The sequence below is a fragment of the Bufo gargarizans genome, chromosome 1 (genome assembly GCF_014858855.1).
Source record: "Bufo gargarizans isolate SCDJY-AF-19 chromosome 1, ASM1485885v1, whole genome shotgun sequence".
NCBI lineage: Eukaryota > Metazoa > Chordata > Amphibia > Anura > Bufonidae > Bufo > Bufo gargarizans.
Window position 1 is genome coordinate 138548711 of NC_058080.1, and position 19697 is coordinate 138568407.

The window sequence follows — 19697 nt, forward strand, 5'->3', positions numbered from 1 at the left end:
TGGAATTACACATGCAGTTTTGACTAGGTTCACATCATGTTTAGTGCCTCCGTTTACATTTCCCAAAATGAAACAGAGTGTTGCTCTGTCCAGATGGTGAATCAACTGGGAGAGCCAACAGGAAACCAGCAACTAGATATGATGCAACCCAATAGCCTAAGAGACACATTAACGAAGACTGTCTTGATCCCTGGGTGTCAGAGTGAGATCAATGATACAGATAACCTCTTCTCCAGCAGTCCATGTGCCAGAAACTAAAGTCTACACCAGCTAGGGCCAGTTCCTGACGTAAGTTATAGTAAACCCGGTAGGCCGCATTAAGCGCCTCCCCTTTTCTCTCCACTTTAGAAAAGTCTTGAGAAGCCTCAGAAGTCACACATTATGGCGGATATATGGTGTGCACCATACGTTGCCACGTTTTTTTACACCACAGTAGTGGCGTAAAGATTTTAGTTAATGACTTTGTAGACTTAGGATTTTACATAAACTTTATAATACTGATCAAAGCTGGTCTTAGGAACAGTTCACATCGCAGGATTTGGAACATAACTGAGACGAACAGAATCCACTGAACACAGTGGTGTCCGTTCAGTATCCTGTTTTTTTTTACCGGACAAAAAAGTCCTGCATGCAGGACTTTATTGTCCTGTCGTTTTGAGGGAATCTGTGACAAGGCTCCAAATCTCCAACCCAGATGTGAACAAGCCGTAACACTTGTTACTGGGATTATACACTAGCTATGAAAGAAAGTATGATGGCAGCAGTTTTAGTCTTCACTTTTTGCAGATCTTGCTGCTGTAATAATTCTCAAGTGTAATAAAGAGTTCATTTCTAAATCTGTTCTAGTGTTTACTGATGGTAACATTTGGAGAGATGAGTGACTGACATCAAGAACCAAACACAGGGGTCTCACCTCAGCATCTTCCAGCTCAACATCCAAAAAGTCAAAGTCCTTGAAGACACCAAATTGCTGTTCACTGCCAGTGTCCTCCACAGCGACTTCCTCCTCTTGAATTGCTTCTTCTGTGCTCGAAATGAGGCTGGTTTGCTGATCTCCAACCTCCAGGTCTTCATTTGATGAGAAGACCACCTATTGTGGGAAGAAATCAGAAGAGAAACCTTCTAAACACTCATGTTCTCTGTATGGGGTGAGCTTGGAGCAATTAGCAGGTGTAGGAAGTGTTTAATAAGCCAGAGCAATGGGAAATGCAAAGAAAGTTTAATTAACGGCTAGGTGGTAAACAAGATGCACTTACTGATGGATTTTTGGGGAGCCCAGAGTCAGGGCCACACAGGGAAAGGACATTCATCAGCTTCTCCCGTGTCCTCCGCTGAAAAGGAAAAAGTAACAAAGCACATCACATTTATGGAAATGCTAAATGTGTTCTTTCTGATTAGCTAAGTTGCATTAATGAAAAGCAAGGGAACAAAACATGGACACAGGCGCAGGTCCTTCAATTCTAAAAATATACACCAGATGCTCTTAATATGTTAATCCCTTGCATCAGCACAATGAAAATACCATTGTAGTCTGTATGCATGAATGTTGCCAGCTACATGTCTTATAGAGCGGGATTATATGATGTGATGTTACGTATGTGAGGTATGTTACAGGGAAAGACTGGTAAAATACTGTCCTCCACATAAGGCCCGACCTGTAGGATAAGTGATGTACATATTAAGCAGCAGATCCCGGTAAGTCATGTCAGGATACGAAGTTAATCAGCGCTAGCAGTGCAATTACTTGTCCAACTTCACGAAAATTCTAGAATGCTTTATTGCCACAATCATGTGAACAGTTTATGGCAAAAAAATTGATTTTTGCAGGACGACTGTTAGTTTTCATGGGTATCGTTTTGGGGTACACACTTTTTTTGGTAGCAAATAAGCAAAGAACAAAAAAAAAAAAACTGTTTACTAGCCCCACAAGGGGAATGTATCTTTTCATACTTCTTATGCAGGACAGTTGCTATACTGTCAGTGCGATGCTGATAGACATCAGCAGGCTGCGCTAGGGAGGCAAAGCTTGCTAGGCATACACTGCAGGCAGGCCTGGGACCCTCATTAAGCCCCTTGCTGCCCTACGAAGACACCACTGCGGCGGAAGCCTAGCCTAAGGCCCCTCAGTGACGCCGTAAAAAGGCGTATGGGTGGTTGCTAAGGGGTTAAATAATAGCAGTAAATGTGTAAAAAGGTGCTCTTATAATTTAATGGCAATAAAGAACCATAGTAGAATTGTTCCATGAGGGCCATCAATCACAGCTACCATTCCTAGGGTGCGGCCACGCCTAGTGTATTTGCTGAGGACTTTTCTACGGCAGAACTGCATACAGAAAATCCGCAGGGTTTACAGAAACAGTAAAGTAGATGGGATTTTACCAAATCCACACATAACTTGACATGTGTTGTGAATTTTTAGAGCCACAGCATGTTAATTAATGCTGCAGATTTGCACTGCAGATTTTCATATGTGGACCCAATATGTGTGGCAATACCTTTAGACTAGATACCTCTTTATATATTAGTTTATCTAATATCCCTGTGTGCCAGAGACTCAAGTCTATGCCAGCCAAGGGCGGCAGTTTGTGCCGTAAGTTATAGCAAATCTGGCAGCCGTGCTAAGCCCTGCTCCTCCGCTTTTCTCTCAACTTCAAATAACTGGCAAGCGATTCATAATTTGCCCGTTTTTACGTGAAAATTGTGGTGTAAAAGCGTTAGCTATCAAAGAAGACAAGAAAAAAACTGGGAAGGGGGGAAAAAATTGCCAGAAATATTAACAAAAAGTTACGCAGAATGTCGAAGGGCCCTGAAGTCAACAGAGGGAAGGGCCAAACTTTGGCATTACAACAAGCTGGATTTCCTTAAATACTCTTAAAGGACTGCAAATTAGTAATATGTGAATTTCTACTAAAATACATATTTGACTTTTACACCAACAAGCATTCAGCTGAGTGTGTACATCCTAAAGCCTAATCCAGTACCAACATTTGCCAGAATATAGGCCATAAAATAAAACTTACAGATATTAACTGACATATTGTGGGACATTTCTAAATGTATTGCATGTATTTTAAATTTACAACATATTTAGTAATTTAGAATCATTTCAGATTTGCAGCCTTCACATATTTCAATACATAGCAGCTGCAGAGTGCCGTTCACTGTTAAATCCATCAGTTGGGCTGTCTGATGACTCCTGCAATCTCCTTAATGCTGATCTAAGCACAATTATGGGCAAATCAAAGTTAAATGATGGCTAGAGAACTAAACCTGTTCAGAATTTTTAACAAAAATATGTGCAATAAAAATATTGCCCACAGGCGTCGAGAGCGTTTATGTAAGTCTCATCAGCAGCTAAAAGGGATTGGGGATTAGAATGCAATTTCTTCCTTTACCTGAGAAAGCTGTGGTCTCTTCCAACTGACAGGGACAAGTGCATTGGAGTTGGATCCTGAAGAAGTGGATGATGTGCTCCGAGTCACAGCGATGACCTTTGGCTTCCCATTCCTTCCAGCTGCACTATGCTGGTCCCCGTACTTCTGCCCTATTATTGGTGTCTAGGTCGGAAAACAAGACTGATAAGTACAATGTGACCTAGACCAATCTAGATAAAACTCATCTTGCGAACAGAGTAAAGACACAATGATGGATGACCTGAGAGAACAGAACCCTGGCAGAAATCCGAGCATGAAACAGTCATCGCCTTAATGAATGAATGAGCAGATTACAAAATACCTGCAATACAGTCTAATGCATTAACTATGACAATGCTCTAGATTTCCCTTAACCGTATGGACTCTATGGCCTGTAATAATTCACAGCAGAGGGATACAAGATTTGAGTTGTTGTGAAACTACAACAATAATGATATAATGAGTAAAGAAAAAAAGCAGATGACTACAAAATCAATGTAATCTACTAAAATCATAACTGTTTTTTAAATCAACAAGACTTGGTATTAAGGGAGGGGTTTTACTGAAGGTCACAGAAATACTTCAGGAACTAGTATACGACGCAGGTTCTCTCACCTCTGATATATCAAAATGAAAATCTAATGTTTTTCCCGGAAGCTCCTTCGAGGCGCAGTTAAATATTTTTGCAAACGAGATCTCAGGTGAACCTAAATCCACGTAGGATTTTGGAGCATCATTTGGCACAACCAGGCTGGCAGAGCGGGACACCACAAGTTTTAAGATATTCAGTGCTTCCCTCCAATACGCACTCTGTTAGGAGAAGAAGGCAACAATAAGAAATCATAGTAAAAACTGTACAATACCATACACGGAAATTAGTTTGCAGAACGGGAAAAATCTCATTCGTTTCCTGCGGAACAATTACACAATCACCTAGATTTGCTATATGGTAAAAATGTTGCAATGCTTTTGGGTACTTTCTTTTCACTTGCTCTATGGATTAGGGTTTCACCCTTCAAACTCCATTTGAAAACCTCAACAAAGTACAATTGTTTTTACTGCAATTTCTTCAACAAAACTGGTAAGGTTATGGTCACACATGGTGGGTCCACAGCATATCTGGCGGAAAGGGCAGATTGCGATAAAAAAAAAAGCTGCAAATTTTGAAATCAGTGCCAAATATTTGCAATATAAACTGACTTTAAAATCTGCAGCAAGTGTAAAGTTTTGTGCGGATTTCATGGTGGAACCGTTCCAAAGAGTTTGCATGAGATTTGTTACTGTAAGGGTCCATTCACAAATCCGCAATTTCGTTCCGCAATTCATTTCTATGGGGCAGCACGATGTGCTGCCCGGATCCGCACTTCCGTTCCTGAAAAAAATAGAACATGTCCTATTCCCTTCCGCAATTGCAGACAAGAATAGACATTTTCTATTAAGTGCCGGTGATGTCCGTGTTTTGCGGATCTGCAAAACACACACACGGACGTGTGAATGGACCCTAAACGCTGTACACAATTCCATGATTTTCTGCACGCCATTACACTGCAGAAAATCTGCATCATTTACGCTACATCTGCTTGCTTCCAAACGGCAAGCACTTCTCCAGTTAAATGTAGTTATGCTGCTCGTATGGGGCCAATATATTGTGCGGCGCTGTACAGAGGTTGATATTGACATCAGGCCCTGTACCTAATGGGGTGCACGATCTAATTTTCCTATCTCATGCTCACCTATCAGTATGTTGGAGTGTGGAGGAAAATAGAGCATCAGAAGGAAAGCCACACGTCTGCGGAGAAGCTCTATGCAGACATTGTTCTTGGTTGGATTCAAACCTAGGCCCCCAACGCTGCAGGGCAACAGCACTAACCACTGACCCCAGCAATGCCCCCCTACATTCTGATAGTAGTCACAAAATAGTAGTAATAGTAGCATAGCAATAGTTAGCTCTTTCTCCATTTGTGTTTGAAGCCTGGCATTTGTGCCCCAGCAAAAGCAGAGATATAGAAGATGTAGAAAGCACCTTGAGGACACTGCACTAAGCTGCACAGAGCTGAATAAGGCATCGCTGCCATTGCTACGCTGACCTGGTTTTCATTTTAGTACTCTTAGCCAAGCACAAAGACATGCTGGCTACGTGCTGCAGGCCATTTCCATAAAGGCTTCTGCTCTATAGACCGCTGGGCTGACTTTTCATTTTCTGTCATGAGCCAAAAAAGAAATGTTTCTGTCAAAGCAGGAAATTGGAATAAAAAATAAAAAAAAAGTCCTAAAACATCTGGCTTTTATAGTCAAAGGGATAAAGTGAAAACTCTGCACGTTGGGTACATTAAGTAAATGACACTGAAACAAACCAGCTACTCGCTCAGGGGTCAAACATGAATTAAAGAAACCAATTGTTCAGAATTGCATAGCTGAGGTAGCAAGTAGCTGAAAATACATCTGTAAGAAGAAGTACAAAAATGGTAAGTGAGTGCCAAGGGCACATACTGTGCGAGGAAACGGCACGAACATTCCCAAATGCACGCTCAGACTATATATAGGAGGAGAAGAGCATCCACTCTGCAGGCACACAGCCTCCTGTAAACCTGCAGTGGAAGGATCCCTGAATGCTGATTATCTTCTAGAAATCATAGCCTATGAATGATGGAGAAGCTCACCTGCACGTATTTGCCTATGATTTTTATGATTTCCAGGTTAAACTGCTTTACTGGCGCTGCAGAGAGGTCAATGTGGCTGAGCAGGCTGTAGATGATCTGCAGCAATGACTGCTGCATGCTGGACAGGCCTTTTTCCAGGAGCTGGAACAATGCAGACAGATATGATGTTATAAAAGACAGCAGGCTTTGTATTAGACAGAAAGGAACAAATGCCAAATTCAATTTTTTTTTATTAAAGGGCTTTTTCTATTGATGGCCTAGCCTAAGGATAGGTCATTAATATCAGATCAGTGGGGGCCCGACACCTGGTACCCCTGCCGATCAGCTGTGTAGGGAGACGGCGGGCGCAGTGCAAACATGCAGTCTTGCCTTCCTGTCCACTGTTGTTGTCCCATAGACATACAGCAGCAAGCAGGAAGAGAGAAGGGAGACGGCAAGTGAGCACTGCGTGTCCAGTCTCCTCATACAGCTGATCGGCGGGGGTGCCGGGTCCCCGCTGATCTAATATTGATGACCTATCCTGAGCATAGGTCATCAATATTAAAAGCCCAGACGACCCCTTTAAATTGGAACATACTTCTACGGCAACAAAAGTGTAGACACACATAGATGTACATTTATACTGACCCTATTACCATCACGGCATGGTGATAGCTGGACCCTGGCAGCCTCAAGGAGAGCAAACATCAGCAACAATGTACAAATGTCTGGGCATGAACTTGTGCATGTCACAGTCGCATTGTCCAAGTCGGTGGCAATGTTCATCGTCAGCTCCTAGTTCATTGCCAGATTTGAGTTTCTGGCGCACAGATTGCCAAGGATGCACCTAAGGGCTCTTTCACACTTGCGTTGTCCGGATCCGGCGTGTACTCCATTTGCTGGAATTACACGCCGGATCTGGAAAAACGCAAGTGTACTGAAAGCATTTGAAGACAGATCCGTCTTCAAAATGCGTTCAGTGTTACTATGGCAGCCAGGACGCTATTAAAGTCCTGGTTGCCATAGTAGTAGTGGGGAGCGGGGGAGCAGTATACTTACAGTCCGTGCGGCTCCCGGGGCGCTCCAGAATGACGTCAGAGCGCCCCATGCGCATGGATGATGTGCCATGCGATCACGTCATCCATGCGCGTGGGGCGCCCTGACGTCACTCTGGAGCGCCCCGGGAGCCGCACGGACGGTAAGTATGCTGCTCCCCACTACACTTTACCATGGCTGCCAGGACCTTAGCGTCTTGGCAGCCATGGTAACCATTCAGAAAAAGCTAAACGTCGGATCCGGCAATGCGCCGAAACGACGTTTAGCTTAAGGCCGGATCCGGATTAATGCCTTTCAATGGGCAGCATGCTGCAGTATTTTCTCCGGACAAAAAACGTTCCGGTCCGGAACTGAAGACATCCTGATGCATCCTGAATGGATTTCTCTACATTCAGAATGCATTAGGATAAAACTGATCAGGATTCTTCCGGCATAGAGCCCCGATGACGGAACTCTATGCCGGAAGAAAAGAACGCAAGTGTGAAAGAGCCCTAATTTATTAAGAGACATTTGCCTCTTAATAAATTAGGGGCATCTCACTCCATCGCACAGGGGATCAGGACTGGCAAAAAATGCGGACCGGATGCAGACCAAAAATACGGTAGTGTCAATGGGGCCTTAAAGCTAGTTTCAGATGACCGTGTTCATACCGGGAAACAAACTGGGGGAGATATATCAAGGCTGGCAGATCCATCCCCTAGTCTTGATCTCCCAACACTGGCGTGCAGAAGCCTCTTAGCAAATCAGGCGCATCTCTTCCCCGCTGTGCGCCAGAAAGTGATGTCTACGCTAACTACAGGCTGGCGTAGACTTCAGCTACAGCTTGCGTCACTTTCTGGCGAAAGTTATAGTAAATGCCGCGGGGGGCACCTCGGAAAAGTAGATGCCCCTTTTCTTGGCACCTCGGAAAAGTGCAGAGAACAACAGAAAGTCGCAAATTATGATGCACAGCTGCCGTGCGCCTTAATTCGCGACTTTTTTACGCCACAATTGTCCCCCACTGAGTGTGTTAGCATTATTTCCCAGCCTGAACACTGCTTATGTAACAGGAACTCACAGCACTATAATAATTTTTTATGCCGTGGGTTCCTGCCCAACCTCCGCTGTAATAAATCATACTCACATAAAGCAGCCAGTACGGTTCTATACAGTGAAGGTACTGCAGGAATCCACAGCATTAAATCCAAATCATTATAGAGCCATGAGTTCCTGTCACATAAGCAATGTTAAGGTCTGGAAATACCGCCCGCACACAGAGCTGGTTTCTCGGCCTTAATCTGCCCTACCCAGGTTCCTGATCATAATACATGGGTCTCACTCACCTCAGCAAGATAGGTGACAAGACTGAAGGTGGTATCTGAAAAGGAGTCATGTAGGTAGCGGCACACAACATTGATCCAATTGGAGCAGTCTCTAGAGTAGCTGTGTGTGCTGTACAGACTCATCATATGGGCCAGGTTTGTCAGTGTGGCAGTCTTCTCCTCTGCACAAACCTAAAACACAATAATCAAGCATTAATTTACAGTACATTGAGAGATGTTAGGAGAAACATATAAAAACTGTTCCAGAAGGAATGGCGTCTCCAATCCTAAATCCTAATACCCATACTGATGTGTTGGCACCCACAAGACATGTTGGATGAACACGCTTCGCTTCATTCATTAAACTTCTACAAAGTCATGCAACTTCAATGCTTCCCTATAGAGGACAAGCTCAACTTCAAGGCTGAGCTATTATTTTGGCAGAGCACAATCATCACCTGCAACCTTTTACCCAACATGTCGCCCGGTCACCCTAGCCTAAGGTCTCATACACACAGCCGTGTCTGTGTTTCCATCCACAAAAAATTGAGATCTGCAATATGTGGACACCTTCCATGTGCATTCCACATTTTTCTAACTCCTATCAATAGAGAGAAGAATAGCACCTGCTCTATAACTTGCAGAATGGTCACACAGATCTGCAAAAAATTTGGGTATGTGCTTGGCTATACGAAAATGAATGAGGCAGTGTGCTATTTGCAAAAAATGTGGAAAGCACACAGATGTGTGTATGAGGCCTTAGAAAGTAAGGGGGTCATTTATTATTAATAAAGCCCCATCGCTGGCAGTGGATCCACCGAAGTTAAGAGGTGCCGGCCTTTCCATAACTTTTGTGCATCTAGCGCCAGTCTAAATGTAAACCAGCTTCATAGACCATTTTGTACGCCTAAACCAGGCATAGAAAATGATTAATGGCACAGACCTGCCGGCCCACCCCCAATTTTAGACTTGGCGTGAGCACCATCCGAGCATGAAATATGCCTAATATAGGCGTATTTCAGTATAATAAATTACCACCTAAGGCCCCTTTCAGAAGAGTGAGTGTCACGCTCCGGACTCGAACCGCATTATATTGATTTATGATGCTATGTAACCCTTAGAGGTCTGTAATGTACTGGATAACACTGACAGCATGACGTCAGTGTTATTCAACACATTCCAGAACTATAAGGGTTACATAGAATCATAAATCAATCTAATGCTATGCGACCCCGGCCGTGCTGGAAGTTCAGGACGGATGCTCTCCCTGACACACGCTGTGAGCCTGATACATGGGACTCGCTCATGTGAAAGGGCCTAAAACTTGTGATAGGCCACAGTTGAAATAATAATATTTTTGATGGTTTTGGGTCTGGGTCCTGAGACTCTCACCAACTGCCAAAAAACGAGATTTTTGTATAACTTACCAGTAAAATCTCTTTCTCGCTCTTTCCTTGGGGGACACAGAAGACCTTGGGTATAGCTCATCTCCATAGGAGGCGTGACACTAAGTGAAAACTGTTAAGCCCCTCCTCCACAGCTATACCCTCAGCCTGGAGAGAGAGGCTGCCAGTTGCGTGTCCAAGTAGTGAAAAAAGGCAAAGTCCAAAAGTGGAACCAACAAGCCAACTACCCAACGGGTAAAACAACTCGGAAACCGTGTAGAGAAAAACAAAGAATGGGTGGGTGCTGTGTCCCCCAAGGAAAGAGCGAGAAAGAGATTTTACTGGTAAGTTATACAAAAATCTTGTTTTCTCGCCCAGTTTCCTTGGGGGACACAGAAGACCTTGGGACGTTCAAAAGCAGTCCAAAAGGGGGAGGGACCACAGCACCAAGGCGAAGCACCCGAAGGCATCAAGAAACCGCCGCCCGCAGACCAGGCGGCCCAAGGCAGCACCTGCCGAAGCCAGAGTAGGCACCCTGTAGAACGCTGTAAGGCAGACCAGTGACCGCCTCGCACAGACGCATGGCCGAAGCCAAATGCCTCCGGCCCAGGAGGCACCGACAACTCTGGTGAAATGAACGGAGACACCAAAAGCAGAACCCTGCCCTTGGTGCGGTAACCACAGCAATAACCACAGTGAGAAAGCGGAGGAAAGCCACCCCGGAGGCCACCAACCCGTTGCGCGGACCTCCTAGAAAACCAAGTGACCCAACGTCGACAAGAGCCGGAGATCTCCAAGTAAAAACCGCAAGGCCCAAACAACTCCCAAATCTGAAGAAGAGTCCGTTCCCGGGGGTGGAAAGGGGAGGACGAAAGCCTCGTCAAAATGAAAGACAAACACCACCTTCAGAAGGAAGGAAGAGACGGGATGGAGAACAGCCCTGTCCTGAGGAAAGAGAAGGCCCGGAACGAGAAGGCCCGGAACAAGAAGGGCCGCCACCCAGGCACCCGCCAGAGACACGACGGCTACGGAAACATAACCGTACAGGACAGAAGGAGTAGAGAGAGCTTCTGTAACGGCTCCAAGGGAAAGACTGGAGTGCCAAGAGCCCAGTATGCAATGCCCAGGGCGGTACCCAGGGGCAGTACAAGGGAACCCCAAAGCCGCTCCATGGAAGAGGGTCCTGACAGGCCCAGAGGGCCGGGGAACGCTGAAAGGGGAAGGACAGCGCCGACACTTGACACTTCAAGCAACAGAGTCCCAGTCCCAGATCTAGGTCGGACTGGAGAAAGACAGAACCATTAGGAGCGAACACTAGCGAGCACGCAAGAGTCGCCTGGGCAAGCGGGTGAAAACCCAATGCGAACAGGCGCAGACCCGAAACACGGGCAGTACGGTCGGCAAAAACTGGTCCCGTCGGCCCCCGAGCAACGTTGTCCTGTAACCACCCGGAGTGGGGGAGCAGAAGGACAGACGGAAAGGAACCGAAGGGTCCGCCCAGCAACCGCCAGGACAAGACAGGCTAAAGTCCATGTCGATGTAGCCACCACAGGAAGACGTCCTACAGTCCCGGTGTGGGAGATCTAATGACAATCTCGACCAAATGGGGGTTCCTCCCAAGTTACAGCCAGAGTGAACAAGGGAGACAGTACGAGGCCAAGAGGAACATCAGAACCATCCACATGAACAACCAAGCTCTCCCCAGAGGGGAGGGCAGTGAAGGAACCGCCACTGAAGCGCGGCCGGGGCAAAAGCCACACCGGAGGGAGCCGAGCCGAACCGAGCGGGAGCCAAGCAGAGCCGGCGAGAAAAGGCAGTCAAGACAGAGGCCGGCATAACACCCTCCAACCGAAAGGAGGAGTGGGCAACAGGGAAGCCATAGGACAGCTCAAAGGCAGAACCCCGCTCACTGAGACGCCCGGTTCACTGCCACGCAGAAGGAGAGTACCCTGAAGAACCCAAGGTGGAGGTCCTACGGACCTGGGTAAGCGAGCACCCAAGAGAAGCTGGGTGACCATCCCGAGAAAAGCGGCCCGAACCCGGTAGCGGACCAGCCTGAAGCGCAGAGGGGGCGCCAAAAGAAAAGACTCATACTGCACGACACCCGAAGAGGAGGAAACAGTAGCAGGCGAGGGAACAGCAGCCCCGCCAGAGCCAACGCCGAAAACGAGTGGCACTGCAAACGGCACTCTCGACCCAGTGACCACTTGCGCCGGGAAGCGAGTGCACGGGAGAACGAAAGGGCACCTATCAAAGAACCACGAACACTCCCCAGGTGGAAAGGCCAACGGACATGGTGGATGCCGACCAACGGGACCACAATATACAGGCCAAACCAGAGAAACGAGCACCACCCAGCTCGGCGAAGTAGAGAGCAGTAGAGCCCATCTACTCATATCTAAAGAATACACCTTTGAATACAATGGCATTCTTTTAATGCTTGTATGACAGCACCCAAGGGTTACACAGGTGGACAGAATGATCTCTTTAGAGAAGAGCGCAAGGCCCGTGACAAGCACCACATCCCAAGAGAAAAAAAGGGAATGTCGCAGGAGGAAGTGAGGCATACGTACGAGCAGCCCCGCAAGCAGTGAGAAGGCCAACCCACCTATGGGAGGAGAAGGCATACACGGCCCAAACAACGGACAGAGTGCACCAGAAATACCGCTCACTGCAAAAAAATAGACACCCAGTGAAGGGGATCAGCCACAGAGTCCAACAGTATCAACGGAAGTGCAAAGTGCAACCTGAAAGGGAGTTATGCACAAGACATCAGTATGGCATGCGATGGAAATGCAGGCAGGCCCCCCAGAAAAGGGGGAAACGTATCTGGCAACACTGCAGCTGGTAAGAATGCAAAGGCCCGTCCCAAAGGGGGGATGCCCAAGGCCAGTAACAACTTCAGAGAAGTAGAACATACCATAGTCTGCCCAGAAGGTGACCAATCACATGGCCGCACAGTACCCAGCGGGAACGCAGGAGGGAGGTCCGCCCAGTGAAAGGGGGACATGCACGGGGTTATCCAACCATTAAGCGAGTGCGCAATAACCCACCTAACACCGAATACTGTGAGAGTGCAACTACTCCACAATGAAGGAGAACATGCAAGAATCCCGCACAGCATATCACGGACAGCCATGGGTCACGTGAGGGTGCAAATTTTTTCGCCCATGGATGAGGAGAGCCGTGTATGGCCCGCAACACATCCGGCGAAAGAGCAGTATTCCACCCAGAAAGGGGCGGGGTAATGCACACGGCCGTCACCGCATCCAGCAAAAATGCAAGCACCCCGCCAAGGATGCGGGACATGCACATGGCCAGCAACGCACTGGCGAGAAAACAACCACAGTCAGCGGTGTTGTGCGTATGCCGCCTGAGGAAAGGATACATGCTCATTGCTGGCAGCGATTCCAGTGAGTGCAGCACACCACCCAAGGAAGGGGTCGTGCACATGGCCGGCAGCGAATCCAATGACAGTGCAGCAATCCACCTATGGAAGGAGTTCATGCACATGGCCGGCAGCAAATCCAGAGAGAGTGCAGCATTCCGCCAATGGACGGAGGTCATGCGTATGGCCGGCAACGAATCCAGAAAGTGCAGCATTCCGCCTATGGAAGGAGGTCATGCACATGGCCGGTTCATGCATATGGCCGGCAGCGAATCCAGCGAGAGTGCAGCGTTCTGCCTATGGACGGAGGTCATGCATATGGCCGGCAGCGAATCCAGAGAGAGAGAGCGCAGCAGTCCTCCTTTGGACGGAGGTCATGCGTATGACCAGCAGCGAAGCCAGAGAGAGTGCAACATTCCACCTATGGAAGGAGGTCATGCATAAGGCCGTAGCGAACCCAGCGAGAGTGCAGCGTTCCGCCTATGGAAGGAGGAGGTCATGCATATGGCCGTAGCGAATCCAGCGAGAGTGCAGCGTTCCGCCTATGGAAGGGGGTCACGCATATGGCCGTAGCAAATCCAGCGAGAGTGCAGCGTTCCGCCTATGGAAGGGGGTCGTGCACATGGTCAGCATCGTATGCGGTAAAAGGGCAGTATTCCGCCTACAGAAAGGGGGTCATGCACAAGGCCAGCCCGCAGCCAGAGAGAGTGCAGTATGCCGCCTATAATGGGGGGTCATGCACATGGCCAGCACCGCGACTGGAGAGGGCGACTAATTCTGCCTATAGAAAAAGGCGGCCTGCACCTGGCCAGCGCCGTACCCCAGGAGAGGGCAAGGGTCCGCCTAGAAAGGGAAACATGTATACCTGGCCAGTGCCACGGAGCGCAACATGCCACCTATAGAATAGGGGCAGGCATACGGCCAGCGCTCTAAGGTCAGGCTGCAGTATCCTGCGCAGCCAACATAAAATACAGATATTTCATATATATGATATATATTCACACTTCATTATTAATATTATTATATTTTTTATTTTATTTTATTTATTTATTTTTTCTATTTATTATTGTAAAACACAGCCTCTTTTAGGCAGGAAGGGGCCACCATATAAGAGCACAGCCTCACTGAGAGGCTAGCCATCCCAGGGTCTCCTCCAGATGGCAGCCGTCAGCGTCCAAGAGGTTAATACAGATCGGACCTGAGGGCGGTGCAGCGATCCCCTGGGGGCGGGGGGACCTCCGGCGGGAAGAATTCGCGCCTGCGAATGCCCGCCCCCTCCAATCGAGGCCGGAATATTGCGGCCTAGTAGGCCGCGAAGCCGGGGCCTAAAGTTTGCGGTGCCCGGAGGTACCGGCCGGGATCTGGAGGGAGCATAGCGGCGCATGCACAATACCGGCCGCGGGAGCCCACCCCGCGGGCCGGAGAATCAGGGGGCCCGGAAGAAGGAGCCCGGGATAGAACCTTTCTGCGGCGCCCGACCGACCGGAAGACAGCCTCTCAGAGCACCTGCGGTCGGCCGGGGTCCGCTGAACACCGCAGTCATGCCGGCCGCGGGAGCCCACCCCGCGGACCGGAAACAAGGGCCCTACGCCGCAGCAGTCAGGAGAGGGCCCAGGCCCTGAGCCGTCTCAAGGAGGGATGCCTGCGCACCGGTAAGGCGATAGGGGGGGATGGGGGACCCTGCAAGGAGAGAGGCAGCTCCCTGGGCGGCATGATAGGGACGCCAGCATAACCCCTCAGTGGATGCACCAATAGTGGAGGGGAGGAGAGGGAACTAATAAAACAAACTAGGATGGCCAGACCAGTATGGGGGTCAGTCAAGCAGGAGACCGGGGGGGGGAGGGAGGGGGTCGTAGGGCTGGAGAAGCCACTCTCTCACCACAGCCGTCTTCACCCTCGGTCCGTTCCAGCAGGGTCGCCCCTTCAGCTACTGGCACCATAGTGGCAGGACGCTGGAAGAGGGACTTGGCGTGCGGGCGACCCTTACGCTGGCGGGATGCAGGGGAGCTGGGCTGCCCTGGTCCACCTTGCCTTCTGTGGGGGAGGCAGCAGTGCGGATGCCGGCACTGGCGCAGCTCAACCCCGGGAGAAACAGAGAGGTCTAGTGCGTCTCTGTTGTCCCGTATTCTGGAACAAAAGAAAAGAAAAAAGTAAAAATCAAAAAATTTTAAAAACAACAAAGGAGAAAACAGCCCTGCAGTAGCAGGGAGTGTCTTGCCTCCTTGGACACTAAGCAAAAACTGGCAGCCTCTCTCTCCAGGCTGAGGGTATAGCTGTGGAGGAGGGGCTTAACAGTTTTCACTTAGTGTCACGCCTCCTATGGAGATGAGCTATACCCAAGGTCTTCTGTGTCCCCCAAGGAAACTGGGCGAGAAAAGCAGGAGGCAGAAGTTCTCATCTGGATGCTATCTCTCCTGCTAGCTGAAGATGGGCTAAACATAAAGTCTATAAGTGAGCAGCTAGCTAGGGGAGACAGCCTTCCGCTTCTGCCTCCATGTTTTTAGTGATGGGGGCTCAGCACTAGGACACCCACTGATCATATTTTTTGACACGTCACATCTATTCTTTAAAATGGCTCTACTGATCATTTTTTCCTTCTAAATAAAACACATACCTTGGCTATCCGGTCTGCAGTTTCTTTACAGAACGGTGTGGGGTTGTCAAAGTGTTGAATTAAATGAGGCAATAAGCACAAGATATTTAGAGGAAACCCTGTAAGTAAAAGACATTTTCATCAGACACCACTGAAAGCTTCCAGAATTACATTTTGTCTTGTGTTTGCATATGTATTTACTTTTTCAGCTGATTAATATTGGAATTTTATTTTATTTTTTCATTCAAGGGGTTGTCCAGGTTCAGAGCTGAACCCGGACATACCTCAATTTTTACCCCGGCAGCGCCCCTGACTTGAGCAGCAGAGCAGTTCAAAGGCATTTTTTGGAGATCCAGTGACGTACCAGGCTCTCCATGGGGCTGCCAGGAACCCCGGTGACGTCACCGGCACTGATGGGCGGGATTTAAAGCTGCCCTAGCCAGTAAAACGGTTAGGGCAGCGCTAATGCCCGCCCATCAGAGCCGGTGAAGTCACCGAACACACTGTCGAGCGGAGGTTTCCGCCCGACAGTGTGTTATGATAAACAAAAGAGCCCTTGCCCTGCGTGATTTAGCACAGGGCAAGGGAGTGCATCGGAGCATGAGATGCTAGCCTCAGGGGGACTGCCTGGGTGAAAATAAGGGTATGTCCGGGTTCAGCTCTGAACCCGGACAACCCCTTTAAATATTGCTGTTCCTGGCCTTAAAAATACCGAAACCCTTACAGATACCTTTTGCTTTAAAACTGCATGAGAGCACTGCACAACATGAAAGGGGATGTCTCAACTGGACATTCAAAGGGACTGTCCCATATGGCCGTTTTCACAAGATGGGACCAAGCACGGGCCTTAGGTGGGTAGACTTAAGGAAATAGCAGGGCACTGGCCCGCTCGGCAGTTTCCGTAACGCCGATTGCAGTGAAACAGCATAGCAGAACAAGCTCCCAAGGTACAGAAACAGCCTAGCTTGCTGTGCTCTGCTATTTGCGTACCTCCCATTCACTGAAATAGGAGCTACAGAAACAGTGGAGTCCTGGCCTGCTCAACAGTTTCTGCAGGCCTGGCCACTTGAGGTCAGCAAGATGGGACAACTCCATTAAAGCATATCAATAGGCTATGCCATAAACGTCTGATAGGTGTGGGTCCCACCTCTGGGACCCACATCTATCTCACGAACAGGGTACTGCCGTGAATGGCAGCTATCTTCTTTCTCTGCTAGCCAAGCCCATAGCAGTGATAAAACAGAAGTCCCACAGCAGTGAATGGAGAGGAGACCACACAAGTCGTCCTCTCCATTCACGGCAGGACCCCTTTCTTGAGATAGGACCAGGTCTCAGAGATAGGACTTGCATCTATAACACATTTATGGCATATCCTATCAATATGCCATAAATGTCCACATAGGACAGACAAGAAACACAATTTATTATTTCTATTCACTTATCTCTCCATACTTGTAATATCCTAAGAAGTCTATCACAGAGTCCCTTACCGGCTAGCAGGGCAGGGTCCACCAGTGTATGTTTGGAGACAGTGATGAGTTTGCTGAGAAGGTGAACAGTCATTTCCTGGGTGGACACAGAGGTAAAACCCTTCAAGAAGAGCTGCTGAAGACCAGGAAAGTTATTCCATTTAAGTTTCTCCTGCACCTTTTCAATCTTCTCTCGACTCTCTGATTTATCCAGAGGCATCTGAGTAAGCAGCTTGTTGAGTAGCTTCAAAGCAAGTAAGTACTCATACTCATAGTCTGATTCCAGCAAGGACGCTGCTATCCAGAAAATGGTGGCCATTAGATTGGTTGGGTCAGTAGTGGGCTGCAGATCATGCATTCCGCCCTCTCTAAGAGAGGAAAGGCTTCTAGTTCTTGCTAAGCTGCCTCCATGATTTATCCTGCCATCCATTATATCCAGTGTGTTGCTTCGACGCCTGTCTCCTCTACGGTCAGCCATTAAGCTTAGCCGCAAAGAGTTGCTTCTAGCATTGTTGCAATAACCCATAAAGTTCCCGCTGCTCAGAGGACTTGTGCTTAGATTCAGCTGACCAGTGCTCTTCCGGTTCAAAGCATTCTTGTTTCCCATCATGGGTTCATGGTGAGACGTTCTAAAACACAATAAAGAAATGATATATGAGTGAATCAAAGTGACCAAATAGGATTTCAAATAAATCCCCATAAAGTGATCACTTACTGAGCGAGGGCTGACAGGAGGTCATAATGCTTCATGGTTTCGGACAGCGTGTCTATGGCCGACTCCAGTGTAAGGAGAAGCTCGATGACAAAACCCTGGGGAAAAAATATAATTAAACAAGGTTATATCTGATCTCGATTTCTTCAGCTGCTATAATTCACTTTTTTGTGTAAGTATAGAAGGGAGGGAATTTTTTTTTCTGTGGAACTTGCTGAAAATCTGCATATGATACATGGGTATTCTGCTGGGGATTCACAGCATTTTTCACACTCGCTACAGTGAAAGTGGTGAAATCCATTATGTCCACAGCATTTCTGCACAAGAACGAGCTTGCTGTGGATTTGAAAATCTCCAGTTATTATCTGTACGGATAAGCATGTGGATGAGTTTTGCAAAATCCCATTCACTTGCCTTGTGCTGTATTGCGCTGCAGATCACACCTGTGCAAATCCACAGGTAAAATCCTCAGCAAATCCAATGTGTATGGATTCACCCCTAAAAGGTATGTCCAACCTTCATACACCATTCTGCTTACACTGTACTTTAAGGATAATGTGACATGAAACAGTTTAGTAAAGGGATCAGCAATCACTGGTACTCCAGCTGTGCTGAAACTACAACTCCCAGAATCCTCCTTACACTTCAATGCGAGTTACAAGAACAGCCTATTACGGTAAGTGTGCATGCTGGGAGTTGTAGTTGCTGAAGTTTGCTGATTGCTCGTTAAGGCTACTTTCACACTAGCGTTCGGCTGTCCGCTTGTGAGCTCCGTTTGAAGGGGCTCACAAGCGGACCCGAACGCTTCCGTCCAGCCCTAATGCATTCTGAGTGGATGCGGATCCGCTCAGAATGCATCAGTCTGGCGGCGTTCAGCCTCCGCTCCGCTCAGCAGGCGGACACCTGAACGCTGCTTGCAGCGTTCGGGTGTCCGCCTGGCCGTGCGGAGGAGTGCGGATCCGTCCAGACTTACAATGTAAGTCAATGGGGACGGATCCGTTTGAATATGACACACTATGGCTCAATCTTCAAACGGATCCGTCCACCATTGACTTTCAATGTAAAAGTCTGGACGGATCCGCTCAGGCTACTTTCACACTTAGAAAATTTTATACAATATAATGCAGACGGATCCTTTCTGAAAAAACAAAACAAAAAAAACCACGGATGGCATATGGATGTCATCCGTAGTTTTTTTGCGGACCGCAAAACACATACGGTCGTGTGCATGTAGCCTAAGCGTCTGCACAAAGTTTATGCTGGTGACTTACATTCTGCTAAGTGCTATCTTTTCCCCAGTCAAGTGAGCTGCTAGGCCTGTGTCTGACAACAAGTTTGTTGTCTGTTTCCAGTGGCAACCAACAGGATTGTTAGTTCAGCTCTAGGGTATAATATAGGCTGTAACTCATGATCAGTTCAAGTTAAGTAATTTACAAAGTTACAAAGCATGTTGCTTAGATGTATTCTTTATGTAAATTGTACAATGGTGGACATAAACTTTAGTAACTGTCCAATGGAGTATTCCAAAAGATAATGATCATTTAAGCATAACATATTAAAGTGTCTATATGTACACGTGCAATGGAAAATGGGTACCACAGCTGCCAGGTTTCTGTGTTTTAAACACCTGGAGCTAAGGACTGTGATCGGCAATACCAATCGCAGACATTTAACTCCTCAGACGCCATGGTCAATTGTGACCACAGCATCTGAGAGGCTTTTTCCTGGGCTAAGATTGGGA

The 19697-nt window shown here is 47.8% G+C and overlaps 1 protein-coding gene across 10 annotated transcripts in view; it reads right to left on the reverse strand.

Annotated features, from left to right (window-relative positions):
- FRYL (FRY like transcription coactivator) overlaps nucleotides 1–19697 on the reverse strand; it is a 317468-nt gene that overhangs the window by 33451 nt on the left and 264320 nt on the right. For all 10 annotated transcript variants that reach the window (XM_044298955.1, XM_044298912.1, XM_044298895.1 and 7 more), the window contains 9 exons: nucleotides 17960–18054; nucleotides 17266–17873; nucleotides 15797–15894; nucleotides 8431–8601; nucleotides 6074–6214; nucleotides 4029–4223; nucleotides 3396–3557; nucleotides 1257–1331; nucleotides 914–1090 (listed from right to left, as the gene is read on the reverse strand). In XM_044298955.1, the coding sequence (XP_044154890.1) occupies nucleotides 914–1090; nucleotides 1257–1331; nucleotides 3396–3557; nucleotides 4029–4223; nucleotides 6074–6214; nucleotides 8431–8601; nucleotides 15797–15894; nucleotides 17266–17873; nucleotides 17960–18054 (1722 nt within the window). The remainder of the gene's footprint in view (nucleotides 1–913; nucleotides 1091–1256; nucleotides 1332–3395; nucleotides 3558–4028; nucleotides 4224–6073; nucleotides 6215–8430; nucleotides 8602–15796; nucleotides 15895–17265; nucleotides 17874–17959; nucleotides 18055–19697) is intronic.